The sequence below is a fragment of the Moschus berezovskii genome, chromosome 8 (genome assembly GCF_049115385.1).
Source record: "Moschus berezovskii isolate FMDL1 chromosome 8, NW_MosBer_1.0, whole genome shotgun sequence".
NCBI classification, from domain to species: domain Eukaryota; kingdom Metazoa; phylum Chordata; class Mammalia; order Artiodactyla; family Moschidae; genus Moschus; species Moschus berezovskii.
This window is the reverse complement of record NC_142467.1, coordinates 111,548,497-111,574,390: the sequence shown is the minus strand read 5'-3', so window position 1 is coordinate 111,574,390 and position 25,894 is coordinate 111,548,497. Positions and strand designations below refer to the sequence as shown.

The following is a 25,894-nucleotide window of genomic DNA, read 5'->3' as shown; positions in this document are numbered from 1 at the left end:
TTGAACATTTCAGCTTCTAAGACAAATCAGCACTGGTAAAATACAGTACTGCTTCCCTGTGTATTGGCATTACTAGATCTTAACTGGCAAACCATAAATTTATCTGTGTATGTCTTACCACTTATTTCAAGCTCCACCCAATGAGATTTCTTTCCATTTGCTGCTTCCTCAGAGGACATAATTGTGTACATCCTCCGAGGGTCAGGGGGCTCGTATTTTTCTTTGGGCATGCCTGTTGAATCAAGAAAAGAAACCAGTCAGTATGTGAAAAAGTCAAATAGCTGAAAACAACATCTTTTCAAAAAGTAGACATCCATCTTATGATCTCTAAACACAATTTCCCACCAAAACAAACTAGGAACTCCTTAGAGAATGGAAGATTTCAAGAACGGGATTGGAAAAATATAAACAAGCTTGAACACTAAGATGCTCTAGCTGTGAAGGGCATAGTAGTTAGCTTAAAGAGGTCCGACTGGCCAAGATAAGACAATCTGAACAACAAAAGGAAGACTACGAATCAACTGTAAACTGTATGAATCAAAAACTCTGATGGGAAAAAAAACAAAAACCTGTCACCTGGAGTAGGAAAATAAAGGGAAAGAATCAAACATTTATGCAGCATTTCTGGCAGAAACTAGTGGAGGAAATGTTCTTAACACAATTCTAGCTAATAAAAGCAAAAAGTTACATAATTAGAAAAACCACTATTTCACAACCTCTAAAGAAAAAAAAAAGGGGATGACCATTAATGGCTAAAAAAGGAATCGGGTGAAAAATATCCAATGGAAAAAATTTAAACAGATCAGGCTGTAAGACCTGAACCCAAGGCTCAATCTCAGTATTAGCACAGCTAGACTGATATGTCAATAATAGGTACTCTTGCCCCTTCATCCAAAAAAAACTAAAAGTAAAGACTGAACTTGAATCAAATAAGCCTCTCTAGATCTGGAACCAGTTTACACCAAGTACAGGAGACAGAGGAATATGGTAAAAGTAACATAAGACACAACAATGTGAATATACTTAACACTACTGAACTGTACACTTAAAATGGTTATTAAGAGAGTGTATTTTACTATGAGTAAAAAAATTTTTTCTTCACTCTAAAATAATGCCACAAGAATTATCCAAGAATCAGATGCAGACAATAGAAAGCTCTACATAACAGAAAGCCCAATTTCCTCAACAAATGAATGACATGAAAACAAACTGATATTAAATGACTTATGAGGCACAGCAATATTGCACAGGAACCTGGAATGTTAGGTCCATGAATCAAGGCAAATTGGGAGTGGTCAAACAGAAGATGGCAAGAGTGAACATCGACATTCTAGGAATCAGCGAACTAAAATGGACTGGAATGGGTGAATTTAACTCAGATGACCATTATATCTACTACTGTGGGCAGGAATCCCTTAGAAGAAATGGAGTAGCCATCGTGGTCAACAAAAGAGTCCGAAATGCAGTACTTGTATGCAGTCTCAAAAGCGACAGAATGATCTCTGTTCGTTTCCAAGGCAAACCATTCAGTAATCCAAGACTATGCCCCAACCGTAACACTGAAGAAGCTGAAGTTGAACATTTCTATGAAGACCTACAAGACCTTTTAGAACTAACACCCAAAGAGGATGTCCTTTTCATTATAGGGGACTGGAATGCAAAAGTAGGTCAAGAAACACCTGGAGTAACAGGCAAATTTGGTCTTGGAATATGGAATGAAGCAGGGCAAACGCTAATAGTTTTGCCAAGAGAACTCACTGGTCATAGCAAACACCCTCTTCCAACCACACAAGAAATGACTCTACACATGGACATCACCAGATGGTCAACACCGAAATCAGACTGATTATATTCTTTGCAGCCAAAGATGGAGAAGCTCTATACAGTTAGCAAAAACAAGACTGGGAGCTGACTGTGGCTCAGATCATGACTCCTTACTGCCAAATTCAGACTTAAATTGAAGACAGTAGGGAAAACCACTAGACAATTCAGTTCAGTCGCTCAGTCGTGTCCGACTCTCCACGACCCCATGAATCACAGCACGCCAGGCCTCCCTGTCCATCACCAACTCCCGGAGTTCACTCAAACTCATGTCCACGGAGTCAGTGATGCCATCCAGCCATCTCATTCTCTGTCGTCCCCTTCTCCTCCTGCCCCCAACCTTTCCCAGCATCAGAGTCTTTTCCAGTGAGTCAACTCGTCGCATGAGGTGGCCAAAATATTGCAGTTTCAGCTTTAGCATCAGTCCTTTCAATGAACACCCAGGATTGATCTCCTTTAGAATGGACTGGTTGGATCTCCTTGCAGTACAAGGGACTCTCAAGAGTCTTCTTCAGCACCACAGTTCAAAAGCATCAATTCTTCAGCGATCAGCTTTCTTCACAGTCCAACTCTCATATCCATACAAGACCACGGGAAAAACCATAGCCTTGACTAGACGGACCTTGGCTCGCAAAGTAATGTCTCTGCTTTTTAATATACTATCAAGGTTGGTCATAACTTTCCTTCCAAGGAGCATGCATCTTTTAATTTCATGGCTGCAATCAGCATCTGCAGTAATTTTGGAGCCCAAAAAAATAAAGTCTGACACTGTTTCCACTGTTTCTCCATCTATTTCCCATGAAGTGATGGGACCAGATGCTGTGATCTCTGTTTTCTGAATGTTGAGCTTCAAGCCAACCTTTCACTCTCCTCTTTCACTTTCATCAGAGGCTTCTGAGTTCCTCTTCACTTTCTGCCATAAGGGTGGTGTCATCTGCATATCTGAGGTTATTGATATTTCTCCCAGCAATATTGATTCCAGCTTGTGCTTCTTCCAGCCCAGCGTTCCTCATGATGTACTCTGCATATAAGTTAAATAAGCAAGGTGACAATATACAGCCTTGACGAACTCCTTTTCCTATTTGGAACCATTCTGTTGTTCCATGTACAGTTCTGACTGTTGCTTCCTGACCTGCATACAGGTTTCTCAAGAGGCAGGTCAGGTGGTCTGGTATTCCCATCTCTTTCAGAATGTTCCACAGTTTATTGTGATCCACACAGTCAAAGGCTTTGGCATAGTCAATGAAGCAGAAATAGATGTTTTTCTGGAACTCTCTTGCTTTCTCCATGATCCAGTGGATGTTGGCAATTTGATTTCTGGTGCCTCTGCCTTTTCTAAAACCTGCTTGAACATCTGGGAGTTCACGGTTCACATATTGCTGAAGCCTGGCTTGGAGAATTTTGAGCATGACTTTACTAGACAATTCAGGTATGACTTAAATCAAATCCCTTATGATTATACAGTGGAAGAGAGAAATAGATTTAAGGGACTATATCTGATAGAGCGCCTGATGAACTATGGACGGAGGTTCGTGACATTGTACAGGAGACAGGGACCAAGACCATCCCCATGGAAAAGAAAAGCAAAAAAGCAAAATGGCTGTCTCAGGAGGCCTTACAAATAGCTGTGAAAAGAAGAGAAGTGAAAAGCAAAGGAGAAAAGGAAAGGCATGAGCATCTGAATGCAGAGATCCAAAGAATAGCAAGGAGAGATAAGAAAGCCTTCCTCAGTGATCAATGCAAAACAATAGAGGAAAACAACAGAATAGGAAAGACAAGAGATCTCTTCAAGAAAATTAGAGATACCGCTCGCGCCCGGCGCCGTCCACGCATGCCCGGTCGCCGCCGGCTCCGAGGCCGCGGCGCTCGGGCTTCCCCAACCTGCGTCCCGGCCCCGCCTCTCCCCGCGGCGGCGGCGGCGGCCGTGTTGTTTTGGCGGCGGCGCTGGCTGCTGAGGAGCCAACCAAGACCCAGCGCCTCACCAGTACCGGCTGCAGCGGGCCCACCGACCGCGTCGCCACAGGTTTAACTGATGCCCAACTAGCAGAGAAGTCAGAGCCATGGGGAACCTTAAGAATCAGAGAATTTAGCCTCTTCATTTCACAGGATTAATGTATTTTTGGAAATCAAATGCAATATTAAAAGGAAAATAAAACCACACTACATTATTGGAAGCCATTTCTGCTAATTTTATTACAGTTTAAAATTTATGGTTTGATTTGAATACTATCATGGGAGGAGCTGTGAGTGCTGGGGAAGATAATGATGACTTAATTGATAACTTAAAAGAAGCCCAGTATATCCGCACTGAAAGAGTGGAGCAAGCCTTCAGAGCGATTGATCGCGGAGATTACTATTTGGAAGGCTACCGAGACAATGCATACAAAGACTTAGCCTGGAAGCATGGCAACATACACTTGTCAGCACCTTGCATTTATTCTGAAGTTATGGAAGCGTTGAAACTTCAACCAGGATTGTCTTTTCTTAACCTGGGAAGTGGAACCGGATATTTAAGTACAATGGTGGGCTTAATTTTAGGTAATTTTATTTTTGTAAAATTCTCTTTGAAAAAGTAAAAAAAAAAAAAAGAAAATTAGAGATACCAAGGGAACATTTCATGCAAAGATGGGCTCGATAAAGGACAGAAATTGTATTGACGTAACAGAAGCAGAAGATATTAAGAAGAGGTGGCAAGAATACACAGAAGAACTGTACAAAAACGATCTTGACAACCCAGATAATCACGATGGTGTGATCACTGACCTAGAGCCAGACATCTTGGAATGTGAAGTCAAGTGGGCCTTAGAGAGCATCACTACGAACAAAGCTAGTGGAGGTGATGGAATTCCAGTTGAGCTGTTTCACATCCTGAAAGATGATGCCGTGGCAGTGCTGCACTCAATATGCCAGCAAATTTGGAAAACTCAGCAGTGGCCACAGAACTGGAAAAGGTCAGTTTTCATTCCAATCCCAAAGAAAGGCAATGGCAAAGAATGCTCAAACTACCGCACAGTTGCACTCATCTCACACGCTAGTAAAGTAATCCTCAAAATTCTCCAAGCCAGGCTTCAGCAATACGTGAACCATGAACTTCCAGATGTTCAAGCTGGTTTTAGAAAAGGCAGAGGAACCAGAGATCAAATTGCTGACATCTGGTGGATCATCGAAAAAGCAAGAGTTCCAGAAAAACATCGATATCTGCTTTATTGACTATGCCAAAGCCTTTGACAGTGTGCATCACAATAAACTGCAGAAAATAAGAGATGGGAATACCAGACCACCTGACCTGCCTCTTGAAAAACCTATATGCTAGTCAGGAAGCAACAGTTAGAACTGGACATGGAACAACAGGCTGGTTCCAATAGGAAAAGAAGTACGTCAAGGCTGCATACTGTCACCCTGCTTGTTTAACTCATACGCAGAGTACATCATGAGAAACGCTGGGCTGGAAGAAGCACAAGCTGGAATCAAGATTGCCAGGAGAAATAACAATCACCTCAGATATGCAGATGACACCACCCTTATGGCAGAAAGTAAAGAAGAACTAAAAAGCCTCTTGATTCAGAAAACTAAGATCACAGCATCTGGTCCCATCACTTCATGGGAAATAGATAGGGAAACAGTGGAAACAGTGTCAGACTTTATTTTTGGGGGCTCCAAAATCATTGCAGATGGTGATTGCAGCCATGAAATTAAAAGATGCATACTCCTTGGAAGGAAAGTTATGACCAACCTAGAGAGCTTATTAAAAAGCAGAGACATTACTTTGCCAACAAAGGTCTGTCTAGTCAAGGCTATGGTTCTTCCAGTGGTCATGTATGGATGTGAGAGTTGGACTGTGAAGAAAGTTGAGCGCCAAAGAATTGATGCTTTTGAACTGTAGTGCTGGAGAAGACTCTTGAGAGTCCCTTGGACTGCAAGGAGGTCCAACCTCTCCATCCTAAAGGAGATCAGTCCTGGGTATACATTTTAAGGACTGATGCTAAAGCTGAAACTCCAATACTTTGGCCACCTCATGCGAAGAGCTGACTCACTGGAAAAGACCCTGATGCTGGGAGGGATTGGGGTCAGAAGGAGAAGGGAACAACAGAGAATGAGATGGCTGGATGGTATCACCAACTGATGGACATGAGTTTGAGTGAACTCCGGGAGTTGGTGATGGACAAGGACGCCTGGCATGCTGTGGTTCATGGGGTTGCAGAGTCGGACACAACTGAGCGACTGAACTGAACTGAACTAAGGCACAGCAATCAGATGCAATGTACAAACCTCATCTGGGTCTGCTGCTGCTGCTGCTGCTAAGTCACTTCAGTCGTGTCCGACTCTGTGTGACCCCATAGACGGAAGCCCACCAGGCTCCCCTGTCCCTGGGATTCTCCAGGCAAGAACACTGGAGTGGGTTGCCATTTCCTTCTCCAATGTGTGAAAGTGAAAAGTGAAAGTGAAGTCGCTCAGTCGTGTCCGACCCTTAGCGACCCCACAGACTGCAGCCTACCAGGCTCCTCCATCCATGGGATTTTCTAGGCAAGAGTACTGGAGTGGCTTGCCATTGCCTTCTCCGCATCTGGGTCTAATGTGACCTAATTAAGTGTAAAAAACATTTCTGAGAATCAGACAAATTGTAAGAATTATATCTAAGCTGATACTGGGACTACTGTTTATTTTGCTTGTGGTTTCTTTAAAATTCATATTAAAAAGCAGAGACATTACTTTGCCAACAAGGATCTGTCTAATCAAAGCTACAGTCTTTCCAGTATTTACTTATGGATGTGGAGTTGTCTGTGAAGAAAGCTGAGCACCAGAGAATTGATGCTTTTGAACTGTGGTGCTGGAGAAGACTCTTGCGAGTTCCTTGGACTGCAAGGAGATCCAACCAGTCAATCCTAAAGGAAATCAATCCTGAATATTCATTGGAAGGACTGACGCTGAAGCTTCAATACTTTGATCACCTGATGCAAAGAACTGACTCATTGGAAAAGACTGATGCTGGAAAAGATTGAAGGCAGGAGAAGGGGATGACAGAAGATGAGATGATTGGAAGGCATCACCGACTTGATGGACAAGAGTTTGAGCAAGCTCCAGGAGATGGTGATAGTCCAGAAAGCCTGGCGTGCTCCAGTTAATGGGGTTGCAAAGAGTCGGACACAACTGAGCAACTGAATTGAACACCTACTCTGGAAACCTACAAAGCTAAACAAAGCTGGAGAAAAACCCACTATCATATGAAGTTAAAGTGAGCCAGTCAGCAATTACTTACCTCAAATGGAGTTACTGCTAAATGGGTTGGAGGTTTTAGTTTTACAAAAGAAAAGTTACAAAGATGGATGAGGGTGATGGCTGCACAACATCATCAATGTATCTAATAACACTGAATGTTACACTTAAAAATGATTAACATGGTAAACTTTATGTTATATATACTTTACACAGTAAAAAAAATTGGAAAAGAGCTAAAGCTACTTTCATTATGTTATGCCACTTCTGTACTGATGAGAACTAGAGCTATTTTTCAAACACAAAAATGGGTTTGACTATGTAGTCAAAATACAGGAAGAGGTAAGTAATCCCTTTTTGAAGAAGGTAAGTAAACAGTGAGACTAATCACCTGCACAAGAAACAGAATATCTGTTTTTTGTTTTGTTAAATATTGTTAATAAAACTATTCTCCTACATGTTGATTTATCCAAAATAGAAATAAATACAATGACTGAATTTTTTAGACTAATACAAAACATACCTAACAAAGAGCTATACTGTCAAGAACTGTTCCTGTTCCATCTGGAGGACAAGCTGGCAAAGCAAGTGCCCACTGTGAATCGTATGAATATACCAGTAATAACAAAGCACTGTGTAAGGCGACCAGAGCTTAATGACAACATCCCTTAAGAGTCCTTAAGATCACTCAAATGCTACTGTTCTGACTAGATTTTACTTACAAAGCAACCATCTGATCTTCACTGGCTTTTCCAAATAGAATTTAATGATAAGCTGCTCTGTTCAGCTAAGGTTAGTATTTTGGTCCTATGAGCTATTTTTTTAAAACTAATATACTTTAATTGAAGGATAATTATTTTACAATACTGTGGTGGTTTTTGCCATACATGGATATGAATCAGCCACGGGTGCATATGTGCCCCTCATCTTGAACCACCCCCCGTCCCTCCCCAACCCATCCCTCTGGGTTGTCCCAGAGCACTGGCTTTGAGTGCCCTGCTTCATGTACTGAACTTGCACTGGTCATCTATTTCACATACGGCAATATACACGTTTCAATGCTATTCTCTCAATTCATCCCACCCTCCCCTTCTCCCATAGTCTAAAAGTTTGTTCTTTACATCTGTCTCTTTTGCTGCCTTGCATACAGAATCATCATTACCATCTTTCTAAATTCCATATGTATGTGTTAATATACAGTATTGGCGTTTCTCTTTCTGACTTACTACACTCAATACAATAGGCTCCAATTTCATCCACCTCATTAGAACTGACTCAAATGCGTCCCTTTTTATAGCTGAGCAATATTCCATTGTATATACATACCACATCTTCCTTACTGATTCATCTGTCAATGGACATCAAGGTTGCTTCCATGTCCCAGCTATTGTAAACAGCGCTGCAATGAACACTGGGGTACATGTGTCTCTTTTAATTCTGGTTTCCTCAGTGTGTATGCCCAGCAGTGAGATTGTTGGTTCATATGACAGTTCTCAGTTTTTTAAGGAATCTCCACACTGTACTCCACAGTGGCTGCACCAGTTTGCATTCCCACCAACAGTGTAAGAGAGTTCCCTTTGAGTTATTAATCATTTGACTTCTTAGTGAAAGTTCAGCAGTCTGATTTACCAATCTCATGCGAGCTTAGTCAGTGTGAATCAATGTCCAGAGTTCAATCATGCTTCAGAGAATAAATAAAAATACTGCCGAACTGAAATCTGAAATCCAGGTCCTAGACCTGGGGTCATTCCTTTAAGAGTCATGATTTCTGCCTAGGCAGCCAGCCACTCCCTTTCTGAGTTTTCAAGACATGTGATGGGTTGTCTTAAAATTTAAGAGACAGCACATTACTCTAAACTTGAAAGAGGCAAAATCTTTGTTTTCCAAGTCCCCCACTGGAAAAGACTCTGATGCTGGGAAAGGTTGGGGGCGGGAGGAGAAGGGGACGACCGAGAATGAGATGGCTGGATGGCATCACCGACTCTGTGGACATGAGTTTGAGTGAACTCCGGGAGTTGGTGATGGACAGGGAGGCCTGGCGTGCTGTGATTCATGGGGTCGCGGAGAGTCGGACATGACTGAGCGACTGAACTGAACTGAACTGAACTGAACTGAAGAGTGTGTAAGTGGAAGCGGAGGGTTGGCAGGGGGAGAGAACATGACAGAATAAAAGAAATGGTAACAAACTGGACAATCAAGCCCTTTTGAGAAGCATATCTGGCCACTAAGCAACTCCACCCATTCTTCTTGTAGTCCAACAGAACATAGTATTGGAAACTAAGTAGTTAACATAAGTACACAAACAATTCAGGATTTTTCCCCAAGCTTTGAAATCAACAAGCAGATCTTGCTCTCTAAAAAATACAGTGTATCGCTGCAGATTACTATCTGAAAAGAGTAAAAGGTTTCCAAAATCGACTGGAAAACTACCAAGGAAAATTACAAGACTTTTAAAAAATAGCGAGGCCACAGTCAGCATGTATATGACCCAAAATAGTCAATCTTCAGTTCAGTTCAGTTGCTCAGTCCTGTCCGACTCTTTACGACCCCATGAATCACAGCATACCAGGCCTCCCTGTCCATCACCAACTCCCGGAGTTCACTCAAACTCATGTCCACAGAGTCGGTGATGCCATCCAGCCATCTCATTCTCTGTCGTCCCCGTCTCCTCCCACCCCCAATCCCTCCCAGCATCAGAGTCTTTTCCAGTGAGTCAACTCGTCGCATGAGGTGGCCAAAGTATTGGAGTTTCAGCTTTAGCATCAGTCCTTCCAATGAACACCCAGGACTGATCTCCTCTAGAATGGACTGGTTGGATCTCCTTGCAGTCCAAGGGACTCTCAAGAGTCTTCAGCACCACAGTTCAAAAGCATCAATTATTCGGAAACAGTGTCCAACTTTATTTTTGGGGGGTTCCAAAATCACTGTGGATGCTGACGAAATTAAAAGACGCTTACTCCTTGGAAGGAAAGTTATGACCAACCTAGATAGTAGATTAAAAAGCAGAGACATTACTTTGCCAACAAAGGTCCGTCTAGTCAAGGCTATGGTTTTTCCCGTGGTCATGTATGGATGTGAGAGTTGGACTGTGAAGTCAATCTTCAACTCCCCCAATCCAATGTCAAACATCATTACTGATCCTGGCAGCACAAAATCTGTCCCTGATCTAGACCTCAGAGAAATGATTTTTCATTATCTCAGAAAAGAATAAATATTTACATGAAGAAATACAGGACATTACTCACCAGACAGAAAGAAATGCTTACATTATTAAAGATTTTATGAACTGGCTTAAAAATACAAAGGAGAAAATGTAACAGAGAAGTGGAGGGAGGAGGAGAGAGGAAGGGGTCAGGTGCGGGACCCTAACTGCGAGTCAGCCACCATGTGAGGTAGCTTTAAACTAGAAATTTAATACAAAAGAAAAAGATCTAAGTGTCCATCCTTTCAATTTCCTCCCTATTTCAGTCATCAAATGGCCCAGGTGAAAAAAAGTCCTATTTTACAAAAGACAACTAATAAATGAGTATGAAAGAACAAGAACAACATCATTTCGTAATTCCCAATGAGCACTCCTAAAACAAAGACTTCTAAACTGGGTTACAACTTTGAGATGAGGCGCTGGCGCTGGCATAATGCTAAGGTAACACCACCACCCAGGTTGTTTTTGATGATAAGGCAGAAAATGTTCAAGAGAGGAATAGACTATTACTTCATCAATCTTCTCAACACTAGTAAAGGGCAGAACCAGATACTGTGGGTCAAAAATCTGAGAGAATATGAAATACACACCAATAACGTTTACCTTTTTAAGAACTAGAGGAACTGGCTGTGCTGTGCTGTGCTGAGTCACGTCCGACTCTTTGCAACCCCATGGACTGTACCCCGCCAGGCACCTCAGTCCATGGGGATTTCCAGGCAAGAATACTGGAGTGGATTGCCATTTCCTCCTCCAAGGGATCTTCCCAACCCAGGGATCAAACCCAGGTCTCCTGCAATATAGGTGGATTCTTTACCGTCTCAGTCCCCAGGGAAGTCCAAGAACACTGCAGTGGATAGCCTATCCCTTTCCAGGGGAATTTATGACCCAGGAATCAAACTGGGGTCTCCTGCATTGCAGGCGGATTCTTTACCAGCAGAGCTACCAGGGAAGCCCAGAAAACTGGCTAGACGACACCAAAGCAGCAACTGCAATGAAGGACTTTCTCCAGGATAACTGGTCTGCTACCTTCAACAAGCTGGGGTCAGAACTATTATAGATTTGAAGAGAATGAAGAGATGTATATAATGAGATGTAATGAATGATCCACAAATCTGCAACAAACAACATTATGCAGACAGTTGGATAAACATTTAATACCTAGCTCATATTTTGAAATATTAATAAATTATTATGATTTTATTGCAGCAATATATAAAAACACGTTCCTTGTTAAAAGACACTCTGAAGTTAAATAATTTAATTGTAATGGCCAGATTTTTTTCCAAAGGGAAATAAGGTTGCATCATAGCCAATTTTTTTTTATTTTTTAATTAGAGTATTATTGCTTTACAATGCATCAGTCTCTGCTGTACAGCAATGTGAATCAGATATAAGTATACATATATCCCCTCCCTCTTGAGCCTCCATCCCATCCCCCCAACCCCACTACCTAGGTCATCACAGAATACGGAGCATGGCTTCCTGTGTTACACAGCAGTTTCCCATCAGCTATCTATTTCACACATGGCCGTGTGTATACATGAGTGCTGCTCTCTCAGTGTGTCCCACCATCTCCTTCCCCATGTCCACAAGTCCATTGCCTATATCTATGTTTCTATTCCTGTCCTGCAAATAGGTTCATTAGTACCATTTTTCTAGATTCCATATATATATATGTGTGTGTTAGTATATATTTGTTTTTCTCTTTCTGACTTACTTCAATCTGTATAACATACTCTAGGTTCATCCATATCACTACAAATGACCAATTTTGAATTACAGCCAATCTTAACTGACAAGACAAAAGGTAAGTTCTTTTCCTTTTCTTGTTTGTTATATTTTCTCCTCCATTCTTGGTGTTTTACTTCTTTCAGAAACACAAAGAAAAAGAGTGAGTGGGGCAGAGGAAAGGCAGGCAAAGGAAAAAAAGGAGAAATAGACTCATTTCTCAAAGAAAGACCCTTTTATTGATCAGGCTTTTCAAAGAACTATAAGTTAGGGAATGTACAAAAGGTAGTGCGACTAGCCTTGGTGCCAATTTACTTTTTCCAATCCAAATTTTCACTAGGTGTTAACAAATTTTTCACTAATCCAACTGATTTTTACCTCTTCAGGACTTCTAAACCTGTCTTTTCCATTTTTACAGCTATTAAAGTTAATTCACACCCTCATTTATCAGCTACAACTTTTAAACAACCTTCTCTGTATCTTCCTGATTGATGCCTGCCCATATAACTCTCCTGCTTAAAAATCTTGCTACTGCTGCTGCTAAGTCACTTCAGTCGTGTCTGACTCTGTGCGACCCCATGGATGGCAGCCCACCAGGCTCCCCCATCCCTGGAATTCTCCTGGCAAGAACACTAGAGTGGGTTGCCATTTCCTTCTCCAATGCATGAAAGTGAAAAGTGAAAGTCAAGTCACTCAGTAGTGTCCGACCCTCAGCGACACCATGGACTGCAGCCTTTCAGGCTCCTCTGTCCATGGGATTTTCGAGGCAAGAGTACTGGAGTGGGGTGCCATTGCCTTCTCCGGCTTAAAAATCTTACATGGCCCTTTCTGCCTACCTAGTTAGTTAAAACCCTAACATCAAAGTCCTTTACAACATGGATTTAGGCCACTATTTTCTCACTTATCTTCAGCCACTTACACATGCAACACTCTATCCAGTCCCAAGTTGATCACAGCAGACCTACTTCGAAGACAATAATCCTTTCACCAGACAACCTTCACTAGAAACTCCTACTCACCCCTTCACAGCAATTCGAGTTAACATCAGAGCCTCTGCAAGCCCTTCCCAACAAAGGCACAGATCCACTCCTCTTTCCTCTGCACACCATACTTACTCAGCGTTTATCAGTCCAATTGTTATCTCCCAGCGTCCTGTGTCAGACTTAGCATGTTACACTAATAGAGTGGTCTAAACATTCTTTCCTTCAACACTCAAAATCAGGTTTTCAAAGAAAACTCAAAAAAATAATTTAAAAAAGGCAATTCAATACAACTGAATCATGCTTCCTTAAGGAAGCTTTCTTTACAGAATCATTCATTCAACAAATATTTACTAAGCACCTTCTGATTCTGTTTCAAGCACTGTCAGGTGCTAGGAAAAAAGAATAAACAGGAAACATGTACGTGATCGTGGATCTTAATCTACAGGGTGGGGGGGGTGTGCAAACAAAAATCTTACAACAGTGTAATCACACTACAAACCTTTCTTTTTACAAACATTAATTTAGGACTCCTTTCCTATCCCTCACCAACACAGGAATCTATAATTTCCTGCTTTGAGGTATTCTGAACCTTGAAGGTATTTCTAACGTTGCCTCTTTAACCCCACCTTAATTATTTTTACATCTCATTCACCTACTCTACTATAGGATCTTTGCCCTTACATTTTAAACTTTTTATATTTTCAGAGCCTGGCAAATAGTAGATGCTCAGTGAATGTTGTTGTTTAGTTGCTAAGTCGTGTCCAACTTTTTTGCGACCCCATGGACTGTAGCCTGCCAGGTTCCTCTGTCCATGGGAACAGGCTACAGTCCTGGAGTAGGTTACCATTTCCTTCTCCAGGAGACTTTACAACCCATGGATCGAACCCACATCTCCTCAACTGGCAGGCAGATCTTTTACCACTGAGCCACCAGGAAAGCCCAAACTTAAAGGTAAAAACTGTATAATCTTGGTGACATTCTACAGCAAAATGAGAGCAAACCTCAAACAGGTGGCAGTAAAGACAACACTGTGCTGGGCGCCTATATGCCATACTCTGCACCAGGCATTTAACAGCTAACATGTTTTGAGCACTCACCAACTGGCAGGCCCTGCACACACTTCATGTCATTTGATCCTCACAACTCCTATAAATAAATACTACTATTCTTCATGCATAAAGGAAGGAAGGGTCAGAGAGTCACTTGCCCAGATCACAGAACTAGTGGCACAACTGAGGTTTTAACTCAAATCTGTGCTTTCAACCACAATGCAATAATCTCCTTGTATTACCTCGATTTGATTCTCATAGCAGCCCATGAGGTAGACACTATCCTCTTTACTTTTGATAAGGAGACTGAGACTCTTACATTTAAGTAACTTGCGCAAAGTCACACACACTTGGTTAGTATTAGGTTAGTGGAAAAGTACCTGCAGTTTTAGCACTGTTGAAATTTGCTGTGTGACACTGGAATACATTCTTAAATAAATGTGATTATGTTATACATCATTTCAATGCCCATTTGCTTTCTTTTCTTGATATTGACATTACTTCCTATGTATTTTATATTTAGATTATGGAAAAGATGTTAGACAAAAAGCAAACTCGAGCGATTTTCTTATTCAAGTTCAAAATGGGTTGTAAAGCAGGGGAGACAATTCTCAACATCTACAACACATCTGGCCTGGGGAACTGCTAATGAACATACAGTGCAGCGGTGGTTCAAGAAGTTTTGCAAAGGAGACGAGAGCCTTGAAGATGAGGAGTGTGGTGGCCAGCCATCAGAAGTTGACAGCGACCAACTGAAAGCCATCATCAAAGCTGATCCTCTTACAACTATACAAGAAGTTGCCGAAGACTTCAATGCCCAGCTTTCTACAGTCATTCAGCATGTGATGCAAATTGGAAAGGTGAAAAAGCTCGGTAAGTGGGTGCCTCATGAGCTGACCCAAAATCAAAAAAAAATCATTGTTTTGAAGTGTCATCTTCTCTTATTCTACACAACAATGAACCATTTCTCAATCGGATTGTGGCATGGAACGAAATGTGGATTTTATACAACAACTGGTGACAGTAGTTGAACCAAAAAGCTCCAAAGCTTCTCCCAAAGCCAAACTTAGTGGTCTGCTGCCAGTCTGATCCACTACAGCTTTCTGAATCAGGGCAAAACCATTACATCTGAGAAGTCTACTCAACAAATCAATGAGATGCACCAAAAACTGCAATGCCTGCAGCCAGCACTGGTCAACAGAAAGGGCCCAATTCTTCTCCATGACAAGGCCTGACTGCACATCACACAGTCAATGCTTCAAAAGCTGAAGAATTAATTGGGCTACAAAGGTCTGCCTCATCTGCCATATTCACCTGTCCTCATAAACCAACTACCACTTCTTCAAGCATCTCAACTTCTTGCTGGGAAAACACTTCCACAACCAGCAGGATGCAGAAAATGCTTTCCAGGAGTTTTTCAAAACCCAAAGCATGGATTTTTATGCTACAGGAATAAACAAAACCTTTTTCTCGTTGGCAAAAATGTGTGGATTGTAATGGTTCCTATTTTGATTAATAAAGGTTTCTGTTTCAGCCTAGTTATAATGATTCACAATCTGAAACCGCAATTATGTTTGCACCAAGCTAATAGTAGAGCTAGGATCTGAACCTGGGACAATCTAGTTGCAAGCTGTACACCAATGCTTCATATAACTCTAGAATTCTGTCACTGATGAAACCAAGATCCTCTGGGTTCATTCTTCAAATATTATGTTGCTAAGACCATGAGTCCTTGACTTTCCTTCTCAGATACATCATCTTTACAAACTGCTCTTCACTCATATTCTCTACTCCCAAACTGTGCCTAATACTTAAGACAGCAGATCTCAAATGCTATCATCTCAGGATCCTTATACTCAGGTACCTCAAAGACCTTTTGTATGTGAGTTCTATCAACATTTAGAAAGAAGAACTATATTAGAAATAAGAACTAACGAATTTTAAAATGTGTATTAACTCACTAAATATAATAAACCGAGCACATGTTAACCACAACATTTTAATGAAAAGTAACTACTTTCAAAAACAAAGCAAAATTTTGCAAGAAGAGTGACACTGTCTTACATTTTTGCAAATCTTTAAGGTCTGATATGCTGGAAGACAGCCTGTCTACTCTGAATTCAACTGATCAGATATCACACACATTTGTTAGTCTATGAAAAACTGCACAGTATACTCATAAGAGGAGAATGAAAAAGGCAAATAACACTGCAGTGGTATTTCTAAAAATGTAAGGTTTCAGTAGCTACCTTCTCCTGCCTCCCAAAATCTCAATTCCTTAAATCCTTTTCTCACAGAGAATAAAAATAAACTTAAGGAGGGAATGGAAATCCACATCAGTATTCTTGCCTGGAAAATTACACGGATAGAGAAGTTCGTCAGGCTACAGTCCATTGGGTGGCAAAGAGTCAGACACAACTGAGCAACTAACACGTCTCACTTTAAGTTCATACTGGTTTAACTAAAACTTACAACCAGTAAAACCTCTGCAAAAAAGATTTTAAAATTATGATAAAATAATCTCCAAATACAGAGTCAAACAGCAGACATAGTAGTCTAATTTCTCAAAGGAGAAGACTGGAATAACCCATTTGTATCTGCAGCGCCCAGTCAATAACCAACAGCCTGTAAGAGTTTACTAGACTGCTATTAAGGGGGATTCCCTGGTGGCTCAGCAGTAAAGAATCTGCCTGCAATGCTGGAGGTGTAGGTTTGATCCCTGGGTTGGGAAGATCCCCTGGAGAAGGAAATGGCAACCCACTTCAGCATTCTTGCCTGGAGAATTCCATGGACAGAGGAGCCTGGCAGGCTACAACCCATGGGGTCTCAAGGGTCGGACACAACTTAGCAACTAAACCACCAACCACCACAACAGACTGCTGATAAAATGCAGTTCTAACAATGTGCCTGTGCCTAATAACGTGACTGAATATAAAACACAGAGAGAAGCAAGAGTATACCGCAACACAGGAAACTACCAATTTTGAAGGTCAAAAATAGTCAAATACTAGCAAATTCAACTCAATATATAACTACAAAGGTATACTAAATACAAGTTATCCACAAATTTCAATTTAAAATACAAATACTTCTTAGTGTAGAAATCTTAATTTCTGTATTTTAAGTCAAATGTGAAGTACAGAGGTAAAGAACAAATTAAGACAATCATGATTTATGATCTAATCAACAAAGCTGAATGCCAACTAACATGAAGGGCATTGAGTCAAAATTTGTGTGGTGATACATCACTGAGATCAAAAAGGTAAGGAGAGCCAACCACCAGTATTAAATCTAAATCTTTTCTCTTAGCACGAGACAAGCAGCAACCAATTCAACAATGATGGCTGCGAACAGAAACGTTTTCATCTCTTATCTTTTACCAGATTTTCAATCATCTAATCACTCGTCCCTCTCCTACGATCACAGTAGTACAGCCACCCCCTTTTGTTGTCTTTCATGCACTGAGCCGTAACTGCGGCACGCCAGCTTCCCTGTCCTTCACTCTTTCCCGGAGTTTGCTCAGTCATGTCCGCTGACTCAGTGGCGCTCCCTACCCACCTCTTCTTCTGCTGCCCTCTTCTCTTGTTTCCTTCAGTCTCTCCCAGCATCAGGCTCTTTTCCAATGAGTTGGCTCTGAATCAGGAGGCCAAAGCTCTAGCTGAAGACAGAGCTTCAGCTTCAGTCCCTCCAGTGAATACTCAGGGTTCATTTCCTTTAGGATTGACTGGTTTGAACTGCTTGTGGTCCAAGGGACTTTCCAGCACCATAATTCGAAGGCATCAATTCTTTAGAACTCAGTCTTCTTTATGGTCCAACTCTCACGTTCATACATGGCTACTGGAAAAACCACAGCTTTAACTACATGGACTTCAGTTGGCAACATGATGTTTTTGTTTTTTAAAATGCTGCCTAAGTTTGTCATAGTTTTCCTTCCAAGGAGCAAGTGTTTTTTAATTTCATGGCTGCAGTCACCATCCACAGTGATTCTGGGGCCCAAGAAAATAAAACCTGTCACTGCTTCCACTTTTTTCCCTTCTATTTGCCATGAAGTGATGGGACCAGATGTCAAGATCTTTGTTTATTGAATGCTGAATGTTAAGCTAGCTTTTCCACTCTCTTCTTACCCTCATCAAGAGGCTCTATAGCCCTCTTCACTTTCTGCCATTAGAGTGGTATCATCTGTTTATGGGCTTACCTGGTGGCTCAGAGGTTAAAGCGTCTGCCTCCAATGAGGGAGACTCGGGTTCGATCCCTGGGTCGGGAAGATCCCCTGGAAAAGGAAACGGTAACCCACTCCAGTATTCTTGCCTGGAGAATCCCATGGACGGAGAAGCCTGGTAGGCTACAGTCCACGGGGTTGCAAAGAGTCGGACACGACTGAGCGACGGAACGGATGGAACGGAACGGATCTGTTTATCTGAGGTTGCTGATATTTCTCCCTGTAATCTTGACTCTACCTTGGGATTCATCCAGCCTGGCATTTTACATGATGTACTCTGCATATAAGTTAAATAAGCAGGGTGACAATATACAGCCTTGTCATACTCCTTTCCCAATTTGGAACCAGTCAGTTGTTCCATGTAAGGTTCCACTGCTTCTTGACCTGCATACAGGTTTCTCAGGAGGCAGGTAACGGGGTCTAGTATTCCCATCTCTTTCTGAATTTTCCACAGTTGCTGTGATCCACACAGTCAAAAGCTTTAGCATAGTCAATGAAGAAGAAGTAGATGTTTTTCTGGAATTCCCTTCCTTTCCCTATGATCCAACAAATGTCAGCAACTTGATGTCTAGTTCCTCTGCCTTTTCTAAATCCAGCTTGTCCATCTGGAAGTTCCTGCTTGAAGGATATTGAGCAACATCTTACTAGCATTGTGAAATGAGCTCAATTGTACAGTAGTCCGAACATTCTTTGGCACTGTCCTTCTTCAGGACTGGAATGAAAACTGACCTCTTCCAGGCCTGTGAGTGCTGCTGAGTTTTTCAAATTAGCTGGTTTATTGAGTGTAACACTTTAACAGCATCATCTTTTAGGATTTGAAATGGCTCAGCTGGAATTCCATCACCTCCACTAGCCTTGTTTGTAGTAATGCTTCCTAAGGCCCACTTGATTTCAGACTCCAGGATATCAGGCTCTATGTGAGTGACCACACCATATCTCATTGCAACTTCGGCCTTTTGAGACATTCAACATTTATTCTAGCTGCTAAGTTATACATACAATCATTGTGGGAAGTTCTGCTGCTGCTGCTGCTAAGTCACTTCAGTCGTGTCCAACTCTGTGTGACCCCATAGACGGAAGCCCACCAGGCTCCCCCGTCCCTGGGATTCTCCAGGCAAGAACACTGGAGTGGGTTGCCATTTCCTTCTCCAATGTGTGAAAGTGAAAAGTGAAAGTGAAGTCGCTCAGTCGTGTCCGACCTTTAGCGACCCCACGGACTGCAGCCTACCAGGCTCCTCCATCTATGGGATTTTCTAGGCAAGAGTACTGGAGTGGCTTGCCATTGCCTTCTCCGGTGGGAAGTTCTATTATACTAGAAATCAACTTTGACCCTCTAGTCCTTTTCCCCCCTGAAAACTAAGACAGAAAATCATTCACGAGATGCTGACCATATAAATCCTGGAGGCTTTAACAATTTTAGAGTATTTCTTTTACAAGGACTTAAGTGAAGTCCTAAGGACTTTCTGACCCCAGTTTCTTGACCCTCTTCATCAAGCCTTCACATTTTTACTATGTCTCCTGAAAAAGTATGTCACACACACAATTTTCCCACCCCATCCACCTAAACTCTCAATGAATCCCTATTATATACAGACTTACATCCCAACACTTTAAGAAAAAGCCTAAGACCATTCACAGACTATTTCTGGCAACTCCTCCTGTCCCTTACATCTTTGCACTGTTTCACAGTCCAAGTTGTATGTAACTTGTCTTTGCACATGCTCTTTCTTCCCACTGAAATGCCCCACTCAGGCTAACAAACCTCTATTCAACTTTCAAAATTCAGCCCAAAGACCTCTGAGATGAATCCCCCATTTCCAAAGCAGAATTAGATGCTCCTTCTTTGGCGGTGGTGATTTAGTTGCTAAGTCACTTCCAACTCTTGCGACCCCATGGACTGCGGCTCACCAGGTTCCTCTGTCCATGAAATTCTCCATGTAAGAATACTGGAGTGGGTAGCCATTCCCTTCTCCAGGGGAATCTTCCCAAGGCAGGGATTGAACCCAGGTCTCCTGCATTGCAGGCAGATTCTTTACCATCTGAGCCACCAGGGAAGCCTCTGCTCCTTCTTTAGCATTCCCCAAATACTTTGTGTATTCCTCATGTAAACTGATGAGCGCTTTATTGGTTCACTTGTTTTTCTCTGCACCACTGTAAGCCCACTTGAAATAAAAGAGCATAAGCCCTACTACTGTTGTTGTTGTTGTTCAGTTGCTAGGTCTCGACTCTTTTCGACCCCATAAACTGCAGCACACCAGATTCCTCCATTCTCTACTATCTCCCAGAGTTGGCTCAAATTCATGTCCACTGAGTCGGTGACACTTTCCAACCATCCCAATTACAGTAGCAAGTCTAAAATAGCATGTTTCAGGTATTTTTGGAACTGAGTTTTAGCACTACTTTAAAACACTATGTTGAAGTGTAATTAGTTCTGCTGTATCTTTTACTCTGAAAATAATCTGTTCCAACGTGACTGATGTATTAGAAAATTTGAGCGTAACACAAAATTCCCATTACATACGATTTTGTCTGAGAAAAACACTTGAAAAAGGTAGAAACCTGCCCTGGCTGAAAGGAGCTACATAGAAATTTACAAAATACACACACCTGAAAACACCTATCAGCTCCACCAGTTCAGCCTGTGTGTACACATATGCTGAGCCACAACCATTCACATTTGGTGTTATTTTAACATTCCATTTGATTTCAGGTAACCCTCTTTCCATCAACTTTACAATAACTCACAAGCAGCAACCCTTCTGATGCCCATTTCCACAAGCAAACCAGGTCTTTTTCAAGGTAAAGTGTCACATTTACCATGGTATTTGTTCAGCTGCTGTGTCCAACTCTTTGCAACCCCATGGACTGCAGCACCCCAGGCTTCCCTGTCCTTCATTATCTCCAGGAGTTTGGTCAAACTCATGTCCATCAAGCCAGTGATAACATCCAACCGTCTCCTCTGTTGTCCCTTTCTCCTCCTGCCCTCAACCTTTCCCAGTATCAGGGTCTTTTCACAATGAGTCAGCTCTTCACATCAGCTTCACAATGGAGCTTCAGCTTCAGCATCTTCCAATCTATATTCAAAGTTGATTTCCTTTAGGACTGACTGGTTTGATCTCCTTGCTGTCCAAAGGACTCTGAAGAGTCTTCTCCAGCACCTGTGGTATTTATGTATTCCTTAATCATTTATGTATTACGTATTCCTTAATCATTTAACTATGCTACCATTTTTATCAGGTTCCTTTTTTAAAAAATAAAGTCACTGACAATGTTCTGAGTGTTGTGTCCCAGTACCATTTTTCCCAAAAGGCCTATAGTTTTTACTGCATAGTTCTGCCTACCATAGTGACTTTTAGGAACCTATATGTTGCTCTGGGCTTCCCTGGTGGCTCAGAATCCACCTGCCACCATACAGAAGGGAAAACTCTGTCCTCCACGCAATTTCACAAAATGTTTACAGTCCATACCCTCACAGACCATCAGGATAGCCATAACCTTTAAGTTTGGTGGCTCTCACTTCTGGTGAGCAAAGGATTGATTTTTCCAGCTTAACTGCTACAGTCTGCCTCAGCCTAATTGAGAAGACAAGTTCTGAAAGCCTGAATGCCTACCTACAGTACCACTATATGGGTTTCATTGTTTTGATTGCTCTTGATTTTCAGAACATTTTAAATTACCCTGTATTACAAAGCAACTGAACTGAGTCCTCAAGCCCACTACAAAAGGGATCACAGAAACAAAATACCCTATATCCAAGTTTAAAACAGATTCAGATTCACTAACTTCACACTATCTCAAATGTGACTCTCTTATTATGTAGGGCCTCCACTTAATTATCCACACTGATGCCTAAATGATCTCTAAATCACATTGCTCCCCTCTGAAAAATATTTTGCTTTTTCCTTTGCTATAGGATAAAGATACAAACCTCACTTTTAGCTTAGTAAGCATGGTTCTTCAAAATCTAGGATGGACATACCTTTGCAGGCTCATCTCCAGTCACTCTCCTTTTCAGTAACATGTCACCACTGGCCTTACCCCAACATTTGGCAACTCAGTGCACCCAGAGTTCCTTATGTTTGAAATGACCTGTCTCCCCAGTTTGACAAACCTAATTCCATGTTATTTCTGTAAACTGCTCCCACACCTTCTACAAATTTAATCATTCTCGCCTGTTCTCCCACAGCCTCTGTACACCTACTAAGACTACAGTAACAAGAAGACAGCAACTATTATTCACTGTTTAATTTTCAGGGTCCAACACTATGTCCAGCATATTCTATTCTTTGCACATAAGTTACCAAGAAAATAAAAATGGATGAGGGAGAGGTAAAGCCCAGAGAAGAGTAAGATTAAGGCAGCCTAAATGAGCCCCCACCTTATATGCAAATAAACACTTTAAAAGCAGTTTTTCAACCAGTGCACCTTAAGTATGAGAAAGTTACAAGGGTGCTAAAGAGTCCTCATGCTTTATGACCCAAAAGCCACAAGTTGTGAGCAGCCTTGACCATTTATTCCAGTATGCCTTACACATATTACCCCTTTCTGCTGCACTGCTAAGTCACTTCAGTCGTGTCCGACTCTGTGCGACTCCATAGACGGCAGCCCATCAGGATCCCCCGTCCCTGGGATTCTCCAGGCAAGAACCCTGGAGTGGGTTGCCATTTCCTTCTCCATTCTGCTGCACTACAATATGAAAAAGGTTTATGCTTTAAAGAACATTTAAAAAAGGCTAATATGGACACAGTGGAATGCCTAAGCACTAGCCAAAATACATTATTTATAAACCACAAGTACAGAAGCAAATGCCAATATCTGTAGTCAGGACTAAGTTCCATAACCAACTTCACGTCTATTCAAGAGTCTGAAGTTTTACTTTGCCACCAAGGTCTAAGAAAACTGAAAATCCCTACAAACAAGCGTTTAGAAGAGCTTCTTCATTTATTAACACATTACCACTGATGAAGACACTTCTGAAACTATGCAAAATCTTCTTAGCTTCACAAGAAACTTTTGTCTTTTGTCACATCCTCGCTTTTTGATCATTTCATTAAGTATCTTTTTCACCTACTGATACCGATGAGACTCAACTACCTCAAATAACTTCCACTTACTAAAACACACTCTGCCCTCCCAAAAGAACTAATCTTTATCAAGTACATCACTCTCGTGTGCTCTCACACTTACACAAAACCTGGTCCTTTCCCTCTTAACTGTAATATCTTGGGCAAGTCGCTTTAACCATTCTAAGTTTGTTTCCTCATTAGTAGCTATTCAAAAATTTTGTTTAAAGCAAGTCGACTGGACCAGATCACTGGTCTAAAAATATTAAGCAATTTTTATTCTAAAAGTCATCTTATTCTAAAGGCTGTGATCATTACTCTGATAGCAATTACAAAACAAGCCTTCAAAACCTTTTGATCAATGGACATAGCTCCTACAGCCTACGATTTGGGATGATAAACTCTAGTGCATTCAGAAAAACACAAAGTGTAACTATGCTGCTGCTGCTAAGTCACTTCAGTCGTGTCCGACTCTGTGTGACCCCATAGACGGAAGCCCACCAGGGGTGTAACTATATTCCCTTTTATTTTTCACTTGTTCATATTCACTCTTTTCCTCCCCAAAATTAAAATCCCCAGACACAAAGAGGCAAGAATATTCTGCACTACCACTAATGGGACAATCCACCTGGAAATAAGTATCCGTTCCGTCACTCAGTCGTGTCCGACTCTATGCGACCCCGTGGACTGTAGCCTACCAGGCTTCTCCGTCCATGGGATTCTCCAGGCAAGAATACTGGAGTGGGTTACCGTTTCCTTCTCCAGGGGATCTTCCCGACCCAGGGATCGAACCCGGGTCTCCCGCATTGGGGGCAGACGCTTTAACCTCTGAGCCACCAGGGAAGCCACCCAGGAAATAAGTATGGGAACTCATATTCATGGAAATTATTTAAACGTCAGTTTAACACAATAACACGTCCAAAAAGGACAAGCAAAACGACCATTCACAACGCGGTCTTTTACAGTTAACAGTTCAAGAAACGGTTACAGGTACTGCTTAGCAAGCTCTTCAAGAAAGGTATAGAAGGAGAAGAGTCAAAAGAAAAAAAAAAAGTTTCCGAAGAAAATAATGACTGGTACTTTAAAAAGAGGAAAGATAAGATTTAGGTTATTAAACATAAAAGCTTCAAGTAATTGTATCTCTGAGTCCTCAGCAATATTCTAATCTCTCCATCTGCTGCTAAGTGCTTCTTTAACCATGCCATTCCAATCCTCCCAATCCATTTCCACCCCTCAAAAAAAATAACTGCCTAAAACTTAATTTTAAACACACTTGGGGGAAACAGTTTCCCGCTCTGCGGTAACCGCGAAGTTCCATACTACACTTCGCGCAATCCCACACTGCCACTTCTCCAAAGTTGCCACCCATCCTGGCCGAGAGTCCCACACACCAACTCTCCTCCTGCGAGTGACCAGAGCCAGAGTGGAGAGCCAGGGCACTGCCCCCACCCCCGCCGTCAATCAACACCCCTCGGCCCCGCACTCTGCGCGGGGGCGCGGTCCCGGAATCAGCCGGATCGCGACGGCTGCGCATCCAGGGACCCCTCAACAGCCGCCGTCTCCTCCAGGCTGCAGGCCCGCCGCCCACAAAACGTACGGCGCTCCCGCTCGAGTGCCCCGCGCCACGGTCCCCGGGACACGACTGAGGGCGGCCCGTGCGCCGCCAGTGCGAGGAGCAGCGCCCGGCTGGGCCTCGGGCCGGTCTCGCTCACCTCTCGGGGTGCGCCGCCTTCCTCCGCCGCTGCCGCCGCCTCCTCCCTGTGAGTGCAGCGGGGTCTGACCTGTGGAACCACCATACCAGTCCCGCCCGCAGCTGCAGCGCCGCCGTCGCCGCTCCTCTGCCGCCTCAGCCGCCGCTCTTTGTTCCCCCTCCGAGATCCACCGCGGCGGCCGCCCGCTTCAGCCTCCTCGACTGGCCGCCACTACGCCCTCCCGGCCGCTCGGCCTCCGGCCTCTCCCTTTTCGCTGCACCCACCGCTGCCTTCGCCTCCGCGCAGCCGACGCCGCCGCCACCGACGCCGCCGCCTCCTCCTCCTCCGCGTCCCCCTTGTTTTCATTGAAAGCAAACAAGCATCATGGCGGCGGCCGCCGTCCCCCTCCCCCACCTCACCCCGCTGCGGCGAGCGAGGAGCGAGCGCCGCGGCCGACGCTGCCGCTCCAACATCCCGGGCGCCCATTGGCCGCCGCCGCAGGGCGCGACCACTCCGCATCCGGGGCGGTCGCTTCCGCTCGCAGCTTGCGCAGGCCCCGCCCTCTCCCTCGTCCCGGGCTCTGGGGAGCGCTGACCGGTGCCCGCCTCTCAGGGTCTGAGTTCTCTTCCTGCTCTCTTCTCTTTTACTGCCTTGTCATCTCTACTTAATCATCTTCTTAACGCTCCCAGTCTTCCAACTAACTCTTTTATTCTTTTTTTTTTTTCTTTTTTCTCAGGCTGTTCATTTTGTCCCTCTCTTCTTTTTTCTTTGATCTTCCTCCCTTTCATTTGGCCTGTCAGTTACTTGGAAACAGGACAGGCTTTCAGACTTTTGAGCTTAGCCAGTATCTCGATCTCTCTAAAGACAAGATGTTTAGTCGTGAATGATTCTTCTGGCCTCAGTTCAGTTCAGTTCAGTCGCTCA

The 25,894-nt window shown here is 42.8% G+C and overlaps 1 protein-coding gene across 5 annotated transcripts in view; it reads right to left on the bottom strand.

Annotated features, from left to right (window-relative positions):
• The window catches only part of CNOT6 (CCR4-NOT transcription complex subunit 6), a 94,121-nt gene extending 68,737 nt beyond the window's left edge, over window positions 1-25,384 (bottom strand). For 2 of the 5 annotated variants that reach the window (XM_055431531.2, XM_088839282.1), the window contains exons 1-2: window positions 24,992-25,384; window positions 119-232 (exon numbers count right to left, since the gene is read on the bottom strand). In XM_055431531.2, the coding sequence (XP_055287506.1) occupies window positions 119-230 (112 nt within the window). In that variant the 5' untranslated portion in view covers window positions 231-232; window positions 24,992-25,384. Of the gene's footprint in view, window positions 1-118; window positions 233-24,991 lie in introns of those variants that run through there. The other 3 variants (XM_055431528.2, XM_055431530.2, XM_055431532.2) reach the window with 2 other exon arrangements.
• Window positions 25,385-25,894: the final 510 nt, after the last annotated feature.